The sequence below is a fragment of the Rana temporaria genome, chromosome 13 (genome assembly GCF_905171775.1).
Source record: "Rana temporaria chromosome 13, aRanTem1.1, whole genome shotgun sequence".
NCBI classification, from domain to species: Eukaryota; Metazoa; Chordata; class Amphibia; order Anura; family Ranidae; genus Rana; species Rana temporaria.
In genome coordinates, this window is record NC_053501.1 from 66,129,668 (window position 1) to 66,150,749 (window position 21,082).

The following is a 21,082-nucleotide window of genomic DNA, read 5'->3' on the forward strand; positions in this document are numbered from 1 at the left end:
GGCAATACAGCAATTTCCTCTGCCAAACTCAGTGAACAATTGACCACCTGTAATGGAATCCCTGGCTGCCCACTACCAGTCCCCCCGATACAAGACATGGAGTGGGCACTCAGCACATAAACATGGACATTTGGCTGAAACAAGCACTCATGTTGATATCGCAGAATGATTGCACAGCTGTCAGCTCTCTTCATATCAGTAAAAAACCTACAGGAGCCAAGTTCTAGTCAATAGAAGTAATTGTTACATGTGTTATGTGGACTGCCCGTGCTCATGCAGACAGTGGTGGTCCAGGTGTAGAACAAGCCCTGTCTATGTATAACACAGTCGTAGTATATTTAGGTGTCTTCCGCTACTCACCGTCCATGCAAAGCTAGGGAGTGTGGGGTGTAGCAAGATGGCGGCGAAAAACGTCACTTCCGCAGCATTCTGTGATAGGGAGCGGAATGTGACACTGCACCAGCGCTTCCACTCTCCGCTCCCTGATTGGACAGGAAGAAAGGAGGCTTGGAACGCATACTTCCGCCATGTAACTCAATGAAACGCACAGTGGATTGAGCACACGTTGCTAAGAGACGGAAATGGCTGCTGTCAAAGGCCTGATACAGGGGACAGGCGCTCTGAGGTCCTGGACGTTTCTGCAGCTAGGACGGTATGTGGCCGCCGGTGTGGCCTCCCTGTCCTCGGTAGGTAATATTCCAGCAGGCTTGTAATGGCGTCCCAGGGCTGAGCACGTTGCCAGCCGATCCTGATTGTGAAGATCTGTCCCTGGAAGTGTCCTATTTTCTGTACTGACCTGCATGACATTGTATCCATGCTGCACTGAGATCAGATAACATGTGACGTTCAAGTATAACTACAGGGAAAGTTTACTCTCTTTGTTTTGGATGGAGTGTTGCGGTGTTAAAGTAAAACTAAAGGCAAAAGTCAGATTTTTTTTCCGCCATCTGTGTCTTATTGCAGAGATTTCTCTCCACTTCCTGTCCCATAGCCAAACAGGAAGTGAGAGGAAATCCGTACAAATTAAGGGAATTCCCTGCCCCCCCCCCCCCCCAGATCACTAGAACTAGTGTCTCTATTGGAAGATAATACTTTAATGGGGACAACCCAAAATTTGTAATTTTCTTTTACTTTCAATGGTAAACAGGACAAATCCTTAAAGCAGAGTTCCATCTAAAACGTGGAACTTCTGCTTATCTGTACGTCACAAGTAAGGATGAGCTCCGGCGTGTTCGCATAGAAGGAAGTCGGCACCCACGCTGCGCTAATCACAGCCAGGCAGACATTTCCCGATGCTCGGCTGCAGAGATCGGGAAATGTCTGCCTGGCTGTGATTAGCGCAGCGTGGGTGCCGACTTCCTGGCGGGCTCCGCACGTGTTCTATGCGAACACGCCGGAGCTCATCCTTAGTCACAAGTTCACCCCTTCCTCTGCTGCCGGGCCAGTAAGAGAGCACAGCATGCTTCGTGCATGCGCAGTAGGGACCCGGCTGTAAAGTCACAATGCTTCACTGCCAGATTCCCTTACGGGCAATGGCGGCGGCAGCAGCGCCCAAGATGGAAACATTGTCTGCAGTGACATCGCTGGATTCCAGGACAGGTAAATATCCTAATATTAGCCGCTTCCGGACCGGCTCACGTACATTTACTGCGGCAGGGCCGCCCAGGTGTGAAAAATCGCATACCTGTAAGTGATTTTGTGCACGCGGTTTACGGGGCACGTGCGTCTCTCAATCAGCGGGTCTGGCGGCCACAATAGCCTCCGTGACCCACCAATTGTTCACAGGAGAGACGGAAAAGTGGTGTGCCAATGTAAACAAAGCACACCACTGAACTGTCAGGGAGGAAAAGTGAGAGATCGTGTTTCAGCTGAGCCGAATCGCGATCTCTCTTTTCCTCCAGTGAATCCCCCCCCCCCACACACAGTTAGAAACACCTCCCAAGGAACACATTTAACCCCTTAAACGCCCTCTAGTGTTGACCCCTTCCCTGCCAGTGTCAATTATACAGGGCACGGTGCATTTTTTTTCTTTGCACTGATCACTGTATTGGTGTCACTCGTCCCCAAAAAGTGGCACTAAAGCCTCATACACACGATTGGATTTCCATCGGACAAAACCGTGGAATTTTGTGCGAAGGGCATTGGCCGTGAACTTGTATTGCAAAGAATTGATGGCCAACATACACAAAACAACGTGTTTTTTCAGCTCTTTAGCGCCACCCTTTGGGCAACTTCTGCTAATGTTGTCTTATGGTTAGAATTAGTTTGGAGCATGCGTGTTTGTACTTTGGATTTTTTTCCTGATGGACTTGTGTACACACATTCGGATAATTCGCCAACACACATTTGTTGTCGGAAAATTTTAAAGCATGCTAGCCCACATTTGTTGTTGGAAATTTCCGACAACAATTGTCCGATGGACCATACAAACAGTCGGATTATCCGACAAAATCCTGCCATCATACAAGTCTGATCGTTTGTACGGGCCTTCAGGGTCAGATTTGTCTGCCGCAATGTCGCAGATCACCTCCGTTACCAGTAAAAAAATAAATAAAAGTCCCTAAATCTGTCCCATAGTTTGACACCATTCTTTTTTTTTGCAAACCAATCAATATACGCCTATTGTGGTTCAAAAAAAACGGTGGCCCTTGCTAAAACTAAGCGCTTATAGGAGCAGTGAGGCTCCGGTGAACTGTAGAATCAGAGGGTGGAACTACGATACACCTCCCTCCAATTAAAGGACTAATACCAAATGACGGCTGAAGTTGCTACCGTACCCTATCAATAGACCGGTAAAAACATATAAAATACACAATATAATAGGCAGCGCTACAAAAAAGATATTCAGCAATAAATAAGTACAATACAAAATTAATAGGATTACATTTAAAATTCTATACAAAGAGATATACAAGAGAAGTCCAAAGAGTAATCCCGTGATCAAAACACAAGAAGAGGTCCCAGCTGATAAAAACAAATTCCGTCCATGTTTTACAGTAATCTGCCACCAACACCACCACTCGTGAGAAATACGGGGGGAATGTGAAACCACCCCGGTTGTAATTCCTCTTACCTAATAAAACTGAAACAATAGCCTCAAATGATCACTGGTGCTAATGACAAGATGGAACTCTCATCTCTCGAACGCTGAAGGGGAGGATCTCAAGCTGATACTCTCACGCAGAGGTGAAGGAACAATAGCGTAATTCTGTTTCACCTTTTATTAATTATAAAAGCCAAGCCCCCTATTTAAATTGCACTTACAATGTTAACTTTAGTAAAGGCAATACATCATATTAACATCCAACCACGTGTGGGAACGGTGAAATACCTGAGCGGCGTCTCCTACCTGGCTCTTCTCACTCAACCCTGCTCACTAGCGCAAGCTAGTTACAATCAACGTGGTGACGTCACTTTACTGGCAGTTATGTCCAATTCAGACGCGTTTTGTCATTCATCGACATCATCTGTGGGACACCCACAGATGATGGTAGGAGACGCCGCTCTGGTATTTCACCGTTCCCACACGTGGTTGGATGTTAATATGATGTATTGCCTTTACTAAAGTTAACATTGTAAGTGCAATTTCAATAGGGGGTTTGGTTTCACATTCCCCCCGTTTTCTCACTTGTGGTGGTGGTGTTGGTGGCAGATTACCGCAAAACATGGATGGAATTTGTTTTAATCAGCTGGGACCTCTTCTTGTGTTTTGATCATGGGATTGCTCTTTGGACTTCTCTTGTATATCTCTTTGTATAGAATTTTAAATTCAATCCTATTAATTTTGTATTGCACTTAATAATATACGCCTATTGTGATTATATATATATATATATATATATATATATATATATATATATATATATATATATATATATATATATATATATATATATATATATATATATAGCATTATATAACATATTGGCCTAAATTGATGAAGACATTTTTTTTTTGGATATGTATTATAGCAGAGAGTAAAAAATATTGTTTTTTTTTTTCAAAATTGTCTGTTTTTTTTGTTTATAGTGCAAAAATTGAAAACCGCAGAGGTGATCAAATACCACCTAAAGAAAGCTCTATTTGTGGTAAAAAAAAAAAAGGACATCAATTTTATTTGGGTACAGCATTGCAGGACTGCGCAATTGTCAGTTAAATTGACGCAGTGCCATATCGCAGAAAATGGCCTTGTCAGGAAGTGCATAAAACCTTGTGGGGGCTGAAGTGGTTAAAAGTCAGCAGCTACAGTATGTGTAGCTGCTGACTTTTAATTTTTAAAGGGGGGGGGGGGAACCTCGCTTTAACAGGGCACAGACAGCATTAATTATGGACAGCGTTCTAATCCCTCTCCACTCTATCCAAAACGAATACAAAGTTTTGCCTTTAGTTATACTTTAAGTCCTCTGTCAGTTTTTATCACTGCCTGTGTCCACGTTAGGAAGAATCGTCCCCTCTTATGCCCTGTACACACGATCGGTCCATCCGATGAAAACGGACTGATGGATTTTTTCATCAGTTATCCGATGAAGCTGACTGATGATCAGTCGTGCCTACACACCATCGTTTAAAAAAACGATTGTGTCAGAACTCGGTCACGTAAACCACGTACAACGGCACTATAAAGGGGAAGTTCAAATCTAATGGCGCCACCCTGGGGCTGCTTTAGCTGATTTCATGTTAGTAAAAGACGATTCGCGCTTTTCTGTCTGTCACAGCGTGATGAATGTGCTAGCTCCATAACGAATGCTAGTTTTACCAGAACGAGCGCTCCCGTCCCCTAATTTAGTCTGAGCATGCGTGGATTTTTAACCGATGGACGTGCCTACAGACAATCGTTTTTTTCCTATCGGTTAGTTAACCATCAGATAATTTTAAACTAGTTCCTAGTTTAACCGATGGATAAAAAACCGATGGGGCCCACACACGATCGGTTAGTCTGATGAAAATGGTCCATCAGACTGTTTTCATCAGACAAACCGATCGTGTGTACGCGGCATTAGGCTTCTTCACACGTTTGCTCTGCGTCATGTTATGGTAGCGCATGTTGCATGTCTTTTTACATTTATTTTCAATGCACTATTGGCTGCCATACACATGCCAATAAATGATCATTTTCCTTTCTGATTGACCTCTTCTGATAGGATTACCTGATCTATAGTTGACAACCCATTAGATCGATCACTCATAAATCAAGTAGTTGTTAAAATACAACCATGAATATTACCTATTGGTTCTGCATTAAAATATCTTCTGCTTTTTTGTGCTGATTGTGCTTTGTAATGATTGCATCTCTGTTTCCACCATTTAATCTCATAATCTGATTGATCGAAATACCATCACATTCATGAACCAAATTTTCAGCGCTGTGATAGTTTGATTGACAATTACTTCATGAAATAGTATACCCAGATTAATTTTATATAATTTTTTGAGACAGAGCTTTGTTTTTGTGGTATTTAAAGGAGTTGTAAAGGAAAATGTAAATAAAAATCCTATGCATTAAGGTAAACAAACATCTGATGCTGCAGAGCCCCCGTTATACTTACCTGACCCCTCGAAAGTCCCACGCGGTCCCGATATCCTCTTTGCCGCTCAGCCTGGCCGCTGAATGGCTAGAGCGGATGGATTGAGAGCAGCGCAGCCATTGGCTGATCGTGTGTACGCGGCATGAGAGTTTGATATACAAGTCCCATAGATGAGAAACGGATGTATGGGGAAAGTGAAAAAGTTTAAAAAAAAAATCCCACAATCAAACCCCCCTCCTACCCTGCATCTGCTGCTGCTTGTGCCCCGGGAACTAATGAATGATCCTCCTTCCTTCTGTTGTAAGGGGAATGGGTGGGCTTTTCAAAGTAAACAGTACACCGATTGGTTATCACATCAGTCATATAGTACAGAGCTGCTCTGATCAATTCTGTACCCTGTATCTGTGAAGCAATCTGATGATGGGTATGGGAAGGGAGCGGGTTGAAAGGATACATGCACTTATCCTCTAAACAACTCATCCTGCCTAAATTGCAATATTGTATCAGTAGCTTATTTTTATAAATTCTTTATTTTTTACAAGTTTCACGTTACAGATTATCACATTTCATATCATCCGTTTATATCAACTATATCAAAAAAAGGGAGAAAGAGATAAAGACACCCTGCCGTCCCATCCCCTCTTTCTCTCCCCATTTCTTCTCTGGTTCCGTATCAGTAGCTTATTTGACAGATTCTGCACTCGTAGGATCTAGAGGATTGACTCCCTAAGTTCCTCCTTTCATAATACAGTTGTGTTCAAAATTATTCAACCCCCCAATGCTGTAAAGGGTTTTAGGGAATTTAGTGTACATTTGTAATTGTATTCAGAATGAAATCCTACAAGGACTTCTTAAAGAAGCATATGCAACTAAAATGACATCAATCGGTTTTGTAATACAGTAGTAAATATTTATTTTGTGTATTCTTCATTTACACAATTATTCAACCCCTTAAAGACTACCACTCTGAAGAACAGAGGTTCATTGAAGTGTATTCAATCAGGTATTGAAAACACCTGTGGATGTCAGGGAGCAGCAATAAAGCCTAATAAGCATTAATTAGGCAGCTTTAAAATGACTGTGATACTCAGCTCCTTTTAGACATTTACTGGTGTGGTTACAAACATGGTGAGGTCAAGGGAATGGTCCAGGAAGACAAGAGAAGAGGTGATTACTCTTCACAGGAAGGGCAATGGCTATAAGAAGATTGCAAAGATGTTAAACATACCAAAAGACACCATAGGAAGCATCATTCACAAATTCAAGGCAAAGGGCACTGTTGAAACGCTACCTGGTCGTGGCAGAAAGAAGATGCTGACTTCGACTGCTGTGCGCTACCTGAAGCGTAGAGTGGAGAAAAGTCCCCTTGTGACTGCTGAGGAACTGAGAAAATATTTGTCAGATGTGGGTACTGAAGTTTCTGCTCAGACAATACGGCGCACACTGCGCAATGAAGGCCTCCATGCCAGAACTCCCAGGCGCACCCCCTTGCTGTCTCTAAAGAATAAGAAGAGTCGACTGCAGTATGCCAAAAGTCATGTGGACAAACCACAGAAGTTTTGGGATTGTGTTCTGTGGACTGATGAAACTGTTTGGGCCCATGGATCAACGCTATGTTTGGAGGAGGAAGAACAAGGCCTATGATGAAAAGAACACCTTGCCTACTGTGAAGCATGGCGGGGGTTCAATCATGCTTTGTGGCTGTTTTGCTTCTGCAGGTACAGGGAAGCTTCAGCGTGTGCAAGGTACCATGAATTCTCTTCAGTACCAGGAGATAGTGGATAACAATGTGATGCAGTCCGTCACAAACCTGAGGCTTGGGAGACGTTGGACCTTTCAACAGGACAATGATCCCAAGCATACCTCCAAGTCCACTAGAGCATGGTTGCAGATTAAAGGCTGGAACATTTTGGAGTGGCCATCGCAGTCACCAGACTTAAATCCGATTGAGAACCTCCGGTGGGACTATAAGAAAGCAGTTGCAGTGCGCAAGCCTAAGAATGTGACTGAACTGGAGGCTTTTGCCCATGACGAACGGGCGAAGATACCCGTAGATCGCTGCAAGACACTTGTGTCAAGCTATGCTTCAAGTTTAAAAGCTGTTCTAACTGTAAAAGGATGTTGTACTAAGTACTAAGATTGAATGTCACTTGGGGGTTGAATAAAACTGATAATGATGTAAGCACAGAAAAGACATTTGTGGTTATTTTATTATAAATGTTATGTTATATTTATCTGACCTACACGTGCCTCTTTGATTTAATTGTAAGCAGGATGACTGAATGATCAAAATCAATGTCAAACTGGCCAAAACAATAAATTTCAGTGGGGGGTTGAATAATTTTGAACACAACTGTATAATACAGTGTCTTTAAAAAGTATTCATACCCTTTGAAATGTTCCACATTTCTCATGTCACAACTAAAATCGTAAATGTATTTTATTCGGATTTTATGTGCTAGACCAACACAGAGTGGCACATTGTGAAGTGGAAAATGGTAAATGGTTTTCAATTTTTTTTTTTTTACAAATATCTGACTTGTGTGGCATGCATTTGCATTCAGGTATTCAGCCCCCTTTACTCTGATACCCCTCAACAATTACGATCAGAAGTCACCTAATTGATAAATAGAGTCCACATGTGTATGATTTAATCTCAGTATAAATAAAGCTGCTCTGTGAGGACCTCAGAGGTTTGTTAGAGAACCTTAGTGACCAAATAGCATCATGAAGGCAAAGAAACACACCAGACAGGTTAGGGATAAAGTTGTGGAGAAGTTTAAAGCAGGGTTATGTTATAAAAAAAATATCCCAAGCTTTGAACATCTCACGGAGCACTGTTCAGTCCATCATCTGAAAATGGAAAGAGTATGGCACAACTGCAAACCTACCAAGACATGGCTGTCCACCTAAACTGACAGGCCAGGCAAGGAGAGCATTAATCAGAGAGCAACCAAGAGGCCCATGGTAACTCTGGAGGAGCTGCAGAGATCCACATCTCAGGTGGGATAATCTGTCCACAGGACAACTATTAGTCATGCACTCCACAAATCTTGCCTTTATGGAAAAGTGGCAAGAAGAAAGCCATTGTTGAAAGAAAGCCGTAAAAAAGTCCCGTTTGCAAGAAGCCATGTGGGGAACACGGCAAACGTGGAAGAAGATGTTCTGGTCAGATGGGACCAAAATTGAACTTTGTGGCCTAAAAGTAAAATGCTATGTGTGGCAGAAAATTAACACTGCACATCACCCTGAACACACCATCCGCTTTGTGAAACATGGTGGTGGCAGCATCATGTTGTGGGGATGCTTTTCTCTAGCAGGGACAGGGAAGCTGGTCAGAGTTGATGGGAAGATGGATGGAGCCAAATACAGGGAAATCTCAGAAGAAAACCTGTTGGAGTCTGCAAAAGACTTGAGACTGGGGCGGAGGTTCACCTTCCAGCAGGACAACGACCCTAAACAAACAGCCAGAGCTACAATGGAATCGTTTAGATCAAAGCATATTCATGAGTTAGTAAGTGCAGACCTAAATTCTAAATGTGAATCTGTGGCAAGACTTGAATTTTTTTGTTAAAGAGCGCTCTCCATCCAATCTGACAGAGCTTGAGCTATTTGGCAAAGAATGGGCAAAAATGTCACTCTAGATGTGTAAAGCTGGTAGAGAAATCCCCAAAAGACTTGCAGCTGCAATTACAGTGAAATGTGGTTCTACAAAGTATTGACTGGGTGCTGAATACAAATGTACACCACACTTTTCACTTACAGTGCCTTGCGAAAGTATTCGGCCCCCTTGAACTTTGCGACCTTTTGCCACATTTCAGGCTTCAAACATAAAGATATAAAACTGTAATTTTTTTTGAAGAATCAACAAGTGGGACACAATCATGAAGTGGAACGAAATTTATTGGATATTTCAAACTTTATTTACAAATAAAAAACTGAAAAATTGGGCGTGCAAAATGATTCAGCCCCCTTAAGTTAATACTTTGTAGCGCCACCTTTTGCTGTGATTACAGCTGTAAGTCGCTTGGGGTATGTCTCTATCAGTTTTGCACATCGAGAGACTGACATTTTTGCCCATTCCTCCTTGCAAAACAGCTCGAGCTCAGTGAGGTTGGATGGAGAGCGTTTTCAGTTCTTTCCACAGATTCTCGATTGGATTCAGGTCTGGACTTTGACTTGGCCATTCTAACACCTGGATATGTTTGTTTGTGTACCATTCCATTGTAGATTTTGCTTTATGTTTTGGATAATTTTCTTGTTGGAAGACATCTCCGTCCCAGTCTCAGGTCTTTTGCAGACTCCATCAGGTTTTCTTCTAGAATGGTCCTGTATTTGGCTCCATCCATCTTCCCATCAATTTTAACCATCTTCCCTGTCCCTGCTGAAGAAAAGCCGGCCCAAACCATGATGCTGCCGCCACCATGTTTGAGAGTGGGGATGGTGTGTTCAGGGTGATGAGCTGTGTTGCTTTTACACCAAACATAACGTTTTGCATTGTTGCCAAAAAAGGCACTGTATCTTTGTAAGACATTTTAAAAACCATTTATTGTTTTCCTTCTACTTCACAATTATGTGCCACTTTGTGTTGCTCTATCACATAAAACCCCAATAAAATACATTTATGTTTTTGGTTGTAACATGACAAAATGTGGAACATTTCAAGGGGCATGAATACTTTTTCAAGGCACTGTATGATGCTGCCTTGATAATAAAGCATCAGTGCTTTCCAATACCAAAGATTTTCTAGTGATTGCACATTTTTCAAAGTTTTCAGTATTTTGTTTAGCTGAGCATAGTAACCATCTTAAATGATTTGCACTGTGCTTATTGTTGCTGAAGCTGGTAAAATGCCTTTAGTACAGGATATATAGTAGATCATTTGATGCATTATTAAAGCTTTTTTGCAGAAGGATATATTTTGAATCTCCTGGCATCATGGAGGTGCTTTGCTGGTAGGTAACACAAGGACCATTGTCCCTTTTTATGGCTTTATACTGTATACCGATTAGCCATAACTTTATGACCACTCACAAGTTAAAGTGGTTCTAAAGGCAAACGTTTTTTTTTTTTGTTTTTTTTTTTCTAATTTTAAAGGATACGTTTATCTTCGGGAGCATCTGTTTTTAGGGTGGAATATGTGTTCCCAATGCAGCAGATAACATATAACAGTATTGGGCAGCAAAGAAACATGTTGTTTCTGAAGGCATCGCAGTTTGCTGTGTATGGGGCTGAGTAGCCATAAACTGGTCAGGGTGTTCATGCTGACCCATGTCCACAGCCAAAAGTGCCTAGTGAACATTAGAACTGGACCACGGAGCAATTGAAGAAGGTGGCCGCGGCCCATCCCACTCCCTCTCTCTCCTCATTGGCTCACTGACTTTGACAATGTCGGTTCGCTGCTATCTCAGCCAATGAGGAGGGAGAGTCCCAGACAGCCGAGTCTCTTGTGCAACATCGCTGGATCGGAGGTAGCTCAGGAAAGTATTAGTAGGGTCTGAGGGTGGGCTGCTGCACACAGAAGGCTTTTTCTCTTAATGCCTTTACAAACACTTTAATGTGCATTCATGGGTGGTAGAGCTTTCTGTACTGAGTGCTCTCCCAGCACAGTAACAGAGCTGTTAAAGACGGCTCTCTGTCTGTACTTTATGATTAGGAGTCAGTGGAACTGGATCCTGATCATGTGACGGTCAATCACAGTGGTCACATGATTGGCGGATCCTTCCCAACCCTCGGGTATACAGACCCTTTTAAAGGGACAACTGGGCTGGGTTTGGGCTGTTTTAGGTTTTTAGCAGCTTAATTAAAACATTACAAAGTGATATTTAATTAAGCTCTATTGGCCACAATGCATTGTGATGTGGTGGATTGCATTGCACCATGTTGTTCTAAAAAGAAATATTGGACGCCATACTTTTTTTTTTTTTTTTTTTTTTATGTGCACCACAGCAGTGGTCTGGTGTGAACTGGCCTGATAGGATGCAAGGCATTTTGCCCTGTTTGTTATGGGACAGTATTTTCACATCTGGTGTGAACCAGCCCTAAGGCTAGAGCAGGCATCTTGTGTCTATTCCAAGTCAGACACAGATGTGATCACGTTAAAGACGCACACACTGTGTTTGTGATAGTATAGCTCCTTTGTCACACCTATCATTTTCTCTGGTTACCCTATTAGGCAGGGTTTATACCAAATAGGCTTTTGGTAACACAATACACCTTTAGACCCCTTTCACACTGGGGCCGCCCGTGCGTTAGCGGTAAAGCTCCACTCATTTTAACCTTGCTTTACTGTTGCTTAAGCGGCTCTTTTCCGCCCATAGCGGGGCACTTTTAACCCCAAAGAAGGGGTTAAAAACGCCCATGTTGCGAACCGCTTCCAAATGGTTTTTCAGCGCTGCTCATTCATTGCTATGTGCAGGGCTTTTTGGGAGTGCTGTATAAAGCGCTCCCAACCCACCCCAAAGATGTCACTTGCAGGAATTTTTCTAACGTCCCACAAGTGCACCGCCGCAGTATAAAAGCACTCAAGCTTTCGCATTCGGGCAACATGAGAGGTGGTTTTCAGACACTATTTCTAGTGCTAAAACGCCTAAAAACTGCCTCTGTGTGAAAGGGGTCTTGGGTATTGTAGATGTGCATGAAGAATCATTTTTGTTTTAATCTCGTGTGCAGAAATGAAGCCCCTTTGTACACCCTGGGCCAATCGCATAGGCTCCAGAAGCATACTTCAGAACTATTGTTATCTTAGTAAAAACTTTGGCCAGGTCAGGTTCACTTTAAATCTTTTAATGTCTCTAGCAGTAAGATCCCCCTGGCCAAATTCCTGGCTCTCCCCTTTCCCACCTCATTCCACCTACTGCATTCCACATAAGGATGAAAAGGGAGAACAGGAGCCCCTTCTAATGGCTTCAACATGGGAGTAAAGTTGTAAACAGGAGAGCAGGCCTCTGTGTGAGAGGAAGACATTAGTAGTTTGAAGGCATCGGCATTTGACAAGAACTGAAATATCTTTTGGGTGGGTTGACACTTTAAAAGAACTGGCAGTATGCGGAACATTTGTTCCAAAAGTATTCTAATATCTCCAGCATAGATGTAAAGTTACACCGGAACAATGAAAAGAATGCCACTGGGAGAATGAATGTCAAGTAAGAACAATGTAAAATAAAATATATAGAATTTCTATAGGATACTGTACCAGCATGCTATTTGGCTTATTCTAGAATGGCTAGCTATAGCACCACTACTCTTTGTTCATATTTAACTATCTAGAACAGGGCTCTCAAACTGGCGGCCCTCCAGCTGTTGCAAAACTACAAGTCCCATGAGGCATTGCAAGGCTAACAGTTACAAGCATGACTCCCACAGGCAGAGGCATGATGGGACTTGTAGTTCTGCAACAGCTGGAGGGCCACCAATTTGAGACCCCTGATCTAGAAGAATCTTTAGGCCTGGGTTCACACTTTCCTGCACAGATTTCTATTGAAATCGCACCCGAAGTCGGCAATAGTAGTACAAAAACTACTTTTGGGAATCCGTGCGGCGCCGCAAAGTCAGTGTTGCACCAATTTGGACGGCGTAATTGCTGGCAATAGCCACCGATTTGGCATGGGATTTGACATGTCAAATCTTATCAATGTGAACCTAGGCTAAAGAATATGTCAGCCCAACATTTAGTATTCCTAAAATGTGCCTGTTGTACCATGTAATTATATGGGAAAGTATCCTGTTCTCTTTCTATTGCTTCCTTTGTGTGTAATCCCTGGTGTTCCTGACAGTTCCTCTCTGCTTGTTTTTTTATTTAACACTGACCACACTAAGTGGTCAGTTCTCTAGCTATGCTGGAAACTCAGCCTGCTCTCCTCCAATGATCAGACACCCCCCCTCTGCACAGCCATTCACTGAGAAGCTTAGTTTGCTGCTATTTCTTCTCCCCCAGCTCTTATGCAGCTGAGAACAAAGGGAATGTCATCACTTATAAAAAAAAAGGGGGGGGGTTATTTGTAATTTTTTTTATATCTATACACAAATGTTTTGCCTTTCATTTCTATTTTAAAGTGAATGGATTGTTTTACAAGGTTGTTTTAAGTTGAAATGAACCATTTGTACATTAAAGCCGTACTAAACCGTATCGGAGCAACACAAACTGAAAATGCTATTTAATTCATTTTTATTATTCAGAGAAAATTCAACAATCCATCCATGTCTCCATGCTTTATTTTGTTGAGAAAGCATTTACTTCCTGGAATCCATCTGCCCTTAGCTCATGCATGTAGGCATGAGAATGTGCTTAGCTGAAAGAGACTTTAATACAGATAAAAGAAAAAAAAATGCCCTTGAAGACTCCTGGGATATATGACATAATTTTGGGCTAAACCAGAAAGCAACTGAAGCAGAGTTTTAAAAAAAAATTCTGATACCTTCTGAATTATGAAATATTTTACTCTACTGTAACCTATATAACTATTGCATATATGTATTAATTTGTATATCCCTATAATTGCTAGACTAAAGAGTCGGTTAAAGCGGTAGTTCACCCCCCCCCCTACACTTTTTACCATCGAGACAGGCATTGTAGCGCGAGCTACAGTATGCCTGTCCCGATTTTTTTAACCCCGTACTCACCTTGTAGTCGTCCATCGTAGATTTCGGCTCCCGCGGGGAATGGGCGTGCCTATGGAGAGGGAGGATGATTGACGGCCGGCCCTGGCACGTCACTCTCCCCGAAGACAGCCGGAGTAGGTCTCGGCTCTTCACGGCGCCTGCGCACAGGCTATGCGCACGCGTCGTGAAGACCAAGCCTATTTCGGCTATTTCCGGAGAAGCGTGACGCGCCAGAGCCGGCCGTCAATCATCCTCCGTCTCCATAGGCACGCCCATTCCCCGGTATCTTCGATGGACGACTACAAGGTGAGTACGGGGGTAAAAAATTCGGGACAGGCATACTGTAGCTCGCGCTACAATGCCTGATTTTAAGGTAAAATAAAATTTTTTTTTTTTCCCGTCGATAGGGTGAACCCCCGCTTTAAGCTCAATGATATCACAAATACATCTGCTTATTAAACAATGTTACATTTATTTCCCAAGAACATAGGAATATACTAAACAGCAGATATATATAACAACAATCAAACATCAAAGATACTTGTCACATCCTCTAGAATAGATTTGTTGGCTAGTCTCCAGCTGTTATAAAGAGAGAGCTCTGGGCCGCATGGTTTAGGTCCGAGACAGCATTCAGAACAAGGCCTCAAGATGGCAGAGAGACAACAGGCTCAAGCAAAGGCCTCCAGTAAAAGAGAGAGCTCGCTGTTTGCAACAGTCCTTTTTACAAACCTCAATTGCACTCACACATCATCCAAACCCCCCCCCCCCCATTGCCAGCCCCATTCGGTTTTGAATGAATCTGAGTGTTCACAGGGAAGTCTCCTTAACAGATTATATTACTGACTGTCCTGCCGTACTTGGCCTCTGGGGGCAGTATTGCCCATATCATCTCCAATATCTTGTTGGTCTTTGATCATTGCCACTAATTATTTTGGCAGTTACAACTCTCTTTGAAGCTTGCTTGTGGAGTGGCTAATCGAGGAATCTCGTACAAAGATTGGAGCCGGTAGTGTCCATTTAAAGTTGGAGGCTTAATTGTGAGTACATCCTAACTTGGGAGCCAAATGGCAGTCCTACAGAGAGTGAGAATATCTTTATGCTTTAAAAATCATGGCAGCCTGGCTGATCTTTGACGAATAGGGAACAGATATGTAGAAAATCCAGAAATATGACATCGGACCATGTTGCCTTCCAACACCTTCCTATTTTTTTACTAACCTAGCGGCATAAGGATTAAAAATAGTTAAAGTGGTTGTAAAGGCAGAAGTTTTATTTATCTTTAATCCATTCTATGCATTAAGATAAAAAACCTGTGTGCAACAGCCACCCTAATTTTTACCTGTCTTTTTTTATAGACTTTTTAAATGGATCCAATAGCGTAGCCCCCTGACCCGTCCAGTCCATTTATGGGGCATAGCAGTTTAACCATGACCAACACCTTTTAGACACTGGCGAAAAAACGGAGGTACTCCCCCTGGTGTGGGAGGGGTTATATTGGGAAAGGGACTTCCTGTCTTATACCAGTGTCCATCACCTGAAGGTGGGCGTATAACCCATATAGTAATTACTATGGTGCTCTGTGTCCCATGATGTACGAAAAAGAAATACTGGCTCCTAACTTTTTTAGATGGCTCATAGATTCAAAGCAAGTTTGTTAAGCTTTGACTCAATGGAAAACTCACCTACCACATGAGCATAATCACCTCAACGCCATAGCTAGTAAGCCAGAATGCCCACTGCCTAATTCACACACTGACGATGCCCTTTGCCCAATACCGTTGATATTGACCGGCTCGGATGACGTTTCAATAGTACTTGGGGGGGGGGGGGGATAAAGGGGGAGATAAAGGACCGCTTGTATTGCTACAGTCACCATTGTTCAAAAGCTGTAAACACATTAACAGCTTTTGTCCAAATCCCAATTGCTGTCCAATGTCAATATAATCTCTTATTGTTCCTTTTTGTCAATCTATTGATGTAGAATAGTTCTCATGATTATGCTAGCCTTGGGGGAATATAATCTTTGGCTTTTAGTTATTGATGGCACTCTAATATAGCCAGTATTTGCCAGTAGGCAATGAACCTTATTTGGTGTTTATCTGATTTCCAGCCTATGATTTGTTATGTTCTCTGATTTGTAGTCAGCAACATCTCAAGAAGATAAGCTCAAGGACAGACAGACACAGATGATGGCTCGGGGTTTGCCAAAGCAGAAGCCAATTTCTGGAGTTAAGCATGTTTTGGTCGTAGCTTCGGGCAAAGGTGGTGTTGGAAAATCCACAACTGCAGGTAAATCATATATCCATATCTATATAGAGCCCTCAAATGTTTGTCTTTAAGGCCTCGTTTTCAGCGTACATGCCCGCCCGGAGATTTCTGTATGATGGCTGTGCACACCATCATACAGAAATCCGCGCGTACACGATACGCGGCGACGAGGCCGCGCCGTCGCCGCCCTGGCAGTTCAATGCTTCCACGCATGCGTCTAAGTCATTCGACGCCTGCGAGGGATGGCGGCCGCTCGGACATGTACGGTAAGTCTGTACAGACGACCGAACATGTCCGACGGAGAGGATTCCAGCGGGCATGTTTCTAAGCAAGTTTAGAAACATTTGCCCGCTCGAAAACGGTCTGTCGGGCAAATGTACGCTGGAATCCTGTCCGCTCGGCTGTACAGACGACCGAACATGTCTGCTGAAACTGGTCCGCGGACCAGTTTCAGCAAACATGTTCGGTCGTCTGTACGGGGCCTTACAGAAAGCAGACATTATTATAAATATATACTTACTGTATTTTAAATTACATTCAGAGCTAAAGCACCTTCAGATCTTGGCCAAGTTCACAAAGTAGTGAGGATCACATCGTCCTAAATCATAAATCCTCAGTGAGCCAAATGCCATTGCAGAGGATTCAGAATGCAGAGTGGGAGATCGGTGAATGGGATCTCCTCTAGACTAATAGGTGGATTCAGGTACATTGCCGCATCTTTGCGGCGGCGTAGCGTATCGTATACTATTTACACTACGCCGTCGTAAGTTAGCTAGGCAAGTACTGTATTCACAAAGTACTTGCCTGCTAAGCTACGGCGGCGTAGCGCGAATAGGCCGGCGTAATCGCGCCGAATTCAAATGAGGATGTGGGGGGGCGTGTTTTATGTAGATTAACTGTGACCCGACGTGATTGACGTTTTTTACTAACGGCGCATGCGCCGTCCGTGTACATATCCCAGTGTGCATTGCGGCAAAGTACGCCGCAAGGACGTATTGGTTTCGACGTGGACGTAAATTACGTCCAGCCCTATTCACGGACGACTTACGCAAACGACGTAAAATTTTCAAATTTCGACGCGGGAACGACGGCCATACTTAAAATTGGCTATGCCACCTAGGGGGCATGTTTATCTTTAGGCGGCGTATCTTTACTACGACGGACGGGCGGACGTACGTTCATGAATCGGCGTATCTATGCATTTACATATTCTACGCCGAACTCAACGGAAGCGCCACCTAGTGGCCAGCCTAAATATTGCACCCTAAGATATTGCACCCTAAGAGCCGTCGTATCTTAGATAGGTTTAAGTGTATCTCAGTTTGAGAATACACTTAAACTTAGGACGGTGCAGATTCCGAGTTAGGTCGGCGTATCTACCATCTCTTTCTGAATCCACCTATAAAGCTTCGTACACACAATCAGATTTTTAGATGACCGTTCATCCGTTTTTTGTTGCATGCTAGTCTCATGTCGAAAGTGAAGAGGTTACTCACTATATGAAAATTCTCATACGACAGAATACAACTTCAGAAATGTCGTAATGTGTTGAATAGTTTTGTATGTGTTCTTTCAATTCTGAGCATGCGAGTCTTGCTCTTACGATTTTTTATTTTTTTTGCACTATTTAAATGAAAATCGGTACGGGCCTTAAAGCGGGGGTTCACCCTTAGAGGGCACTTTTCCCCCTTCGCTTCCTGCTCGTTATTACTAGGGGAATCGGCAATTTATTTTAAAATATGTGCAGTACTTACCCGTTTACGAGACGCATCCTCTCCGTCGCTTCCGGGTATGGGCTTCGGGAATGGGCGGTCCTTCTTGATTGACAGGTTTCCGAGAGGCTTCCGACGGTCGCATCCATCGCGTCACGATTTTCCGAAAGAAGCCGAACGTCGGTGCGCAGGCGCAGTATAGAGCCGCACCGACGTTCGGCTTCTTTCGGCTACGAGTGACGCGATGGATGCGGACCGTCGGAAGCCTCTCGGAAGACTGTCAATCAAGAAGGAACGCCCGCTCCCGAAGACCCATACCCGAAGCGACGGAAGAAGATGCAGCTCGAAAACGGGTAAGTACTGCACCTATTTTAATATAAATAGCCGATTCCCCTAGACCGAACGAGCAGGAAGCTAAGGGGAGATTTTTTTTTTTTTTTTAAATGGGTGAACTCCCGCTTTAAGTCAACTGATCAGCTCCGATCTAAGTTCTTCCAGGTTCAGAGTTGTAGCAACGCTTGGTAATGTGCAGTAATGTGTTTTGATGTATTTCACTTGATTTCATTAGAAAATGCATCAGACGGAAAAGACATAGGCCAGAATTCAGTACACACGATCGGAAGTTCCTACCATCAAGAACGCAGTGACGTACAACACTACGACGTGCCAAGAAAAATGAAGTTCAATGATTATGAGCATTCGTAGGATTTTTGTGCGTCGGAATTGCATACATACGATCAGAATTTCCGACAAGAACTTTTCCCATCCGAAAATTTGAGAACCGGCTCTCAAATTTTTGCTGTCGGAAATTCCGACAGAAAATGTCCGATGGGACCCACACACGGTCGGAATTTCCAAACAAAAGCTTGCATCAAACTTTTCTTGTCGGAAATTCCGATCGTGTGTACGCGGCATAACACTCATACAAGCATTCATTGCCACATGTTCTACATACAGGCTTAGACCTGCATTACAAAAAAGGGGGTCCCACTGTTAGACAGGTGATTTTGGTTGGTTGCTGACTGGTTGGTAAGTTGAGCTTGGAAATTCTTTGTTTTTTGACTTAGGCCTGCATTACACTAGTGCAACTAATGATTTGACTTGGGTTGCACAGAATTGCATGACGAGGGAAATGTCATTGTTTTCAATGGTGCCGGTTCTAATCAATGTGATTCAGAACTGTGATTTTGGAAAAGATTCCTGCACTACTTTGGTGCGATTTACAGTGCAACAAAGTCACATTGAAGTCGCAGCACATAATTATACTGTAAAGCACATCAAAGTTGCATCACAGTAGTGTGTGAACCATGCCTTAAGCCCCATACACACTATTCGATTTTCTGCAGATTTTTGTCTTTACATTTACCAAAACCATATAAGGTCAAACCTTAACCACTTAAGGACCGCCTCCTGCACATATACGTCGGCAGAATGGCACAGCTGGGCACATGTACGTACAGGTACGTCCTGTACTAGTACCCAGCCATGGGTTGCGACCCGGTCCAAAGCTCCGGGACCCGATCGCCGCTGGAGTCCCGCGATCGGTCCCCGGAGCTGAAGAATGGGGAGAGCCGTATGTAAACACTGCTTCCCCGTTCTTCACTGTGGCTGCAGCATCGATCGTGTCATCCCTTTTATAGGGGGACACAATCGATGACGTCACCCCTACAGCCACACCCCCCTACAGTTGTAAACACACTTCAGGTCACACATAACCCCATCAGCGCCCCCTTTGATTAACTCCCAAACTGCAATTGTCATTTTCACAATAAACAATGCATCTTAAATGCATTTTTTGCTGTGAAAATGACAATGGTCCCAAAAATGTGTCAAAATTGTCCAAAGTGTCCGCCATAATGTCGCAATCACTAAAAAAATCGCTGATCGCCGCCATTAGTAGTAAAAAACATTTTTTTTTTAAAATGCAATACAGCTATCCCCTATTTTGTAAACGCTATACATTTTGTGCAAACCAACCGATAAACGCTTATTGCGATTTATTTATTTTTTTACCAAAAATAGGTAGAAGAATACGTATCGACCTAAACTGAGGAAAAAAATTATTTTTTTTATATGTTTTTGGGGGATATTTATTATAGCAAAAAGTAAAAACTATTGAATTTTTTTCAAAATTGTCGCTCTATTTTTGTTTATAGCGCAAAAAATAAAAACCGCAGAGGTGATCAAATACCACCAAAAGAAAGCTCTATTTGTGGGGGGAAAAAAGGATGCCAATTTTGTTTGGGAGCCACGTCGCACGACTGCGCAATTGTCAGTTAAAGCGACGCAGTGCCGAATCGCACAAAGGGGCAAGGTCTTAAGCCTCGTACACACAATCAGATTTTTGTCAAAAAGGGTGTGTGCCAGGATTTTGTCTTGCATACTAACGGCACACAATTGTCAGCCAACAAACACGAACATAGTGACGTACTATGTGGAATTTCAGCTCTTGAGTGCCACCCTTTGGGCCCCTTCTGCTAATGTCATGTTTGGTGAGCATTGATTCCGAGCATGCATGTTTGTACTTTCAACTTTTGTGTGAAGAACTTGTGTACAGATGATACGAAAATCTGACAGACCATTGTCCGCCGAAAATTTACAAGCCTGCCATCCATCATTTGTTGGCCGAAAGTTGGACAACAATTGTCTGAAGGAGCGTACGAACGGTCAAATTTTAGGCCAACAGTCTGTCATCAGACAATCCCCTGCCAACAGTCGTATCGTGTGTACGAGGCTTAAGTCACAAGACTGCACACACACCAATTGTTTACTATAGTGGTGAAGAGTTGGATGCATTCATATATTTATTTTTTGTTTTTATCAGTTAATCTGGCTTTGGGAATTGCAGCTAGTGAACACGTAAGTCAAATATTTTAATTTTTTGTTTATTATATTATATTTGTGAAGGGTTTTAAAATAAAACCCAAGGCAATACAAATCCTATGTAGCCATGTGTTCATTTTTGTTTTTTGG

General features: G+C 42.9%; 2 protein-coding genes across 3 annotated transcripts in view; one reads left to right on the forward strand and one right to left on the reverse strand.

Moving 5' to 3' along the window:
* The window catches only part of DTD2 (D-aminoacyl-tRNA deacylase 2), a 37,538-nt gene extending 37,194 nt beyond the window's left edge, over positions 1-344 (reverse strand). The window contains exon 1 of the mRNA XM_040332292.1: positions 248-344. The gene's annotated coding sequence lies outside the window, so the exon portion shown is untranslated. The remainder of the gene's footprint in view (positions 1-247) is intronic.
* Positions 345-477: 133 nt separating this feature from the next.
* Positions 478-21,082, forward strand: part of NUBPL (nucleotide binding protein like) — an 86,938-nt gene continuing 66,333 nt past the window's right edge. Inside the window, exons 1-3 of one of the 2 annotated variants that reach the window (XM_040332290.1) lie at positions 478-686; positions 16,271-16,418; positions 20,934-20,968. In XM_040332290.1, the coding sequence (XP_040188224.1) occupies positions 582-686; positions 16,271-16,418; positions 20,934-20,968 (288 nt within the window). In that variant the 5' untranslated portion in view covers positions 478-581. Of the gene's footprint in view, positions 687-15,079; positions 15,167-16,270; positions 16,419-20,933; positions 20,969-21,082 lie in introns of those variants that run through there. The other variant, XM_040332291.1, reaches the window with a different exon arrangement.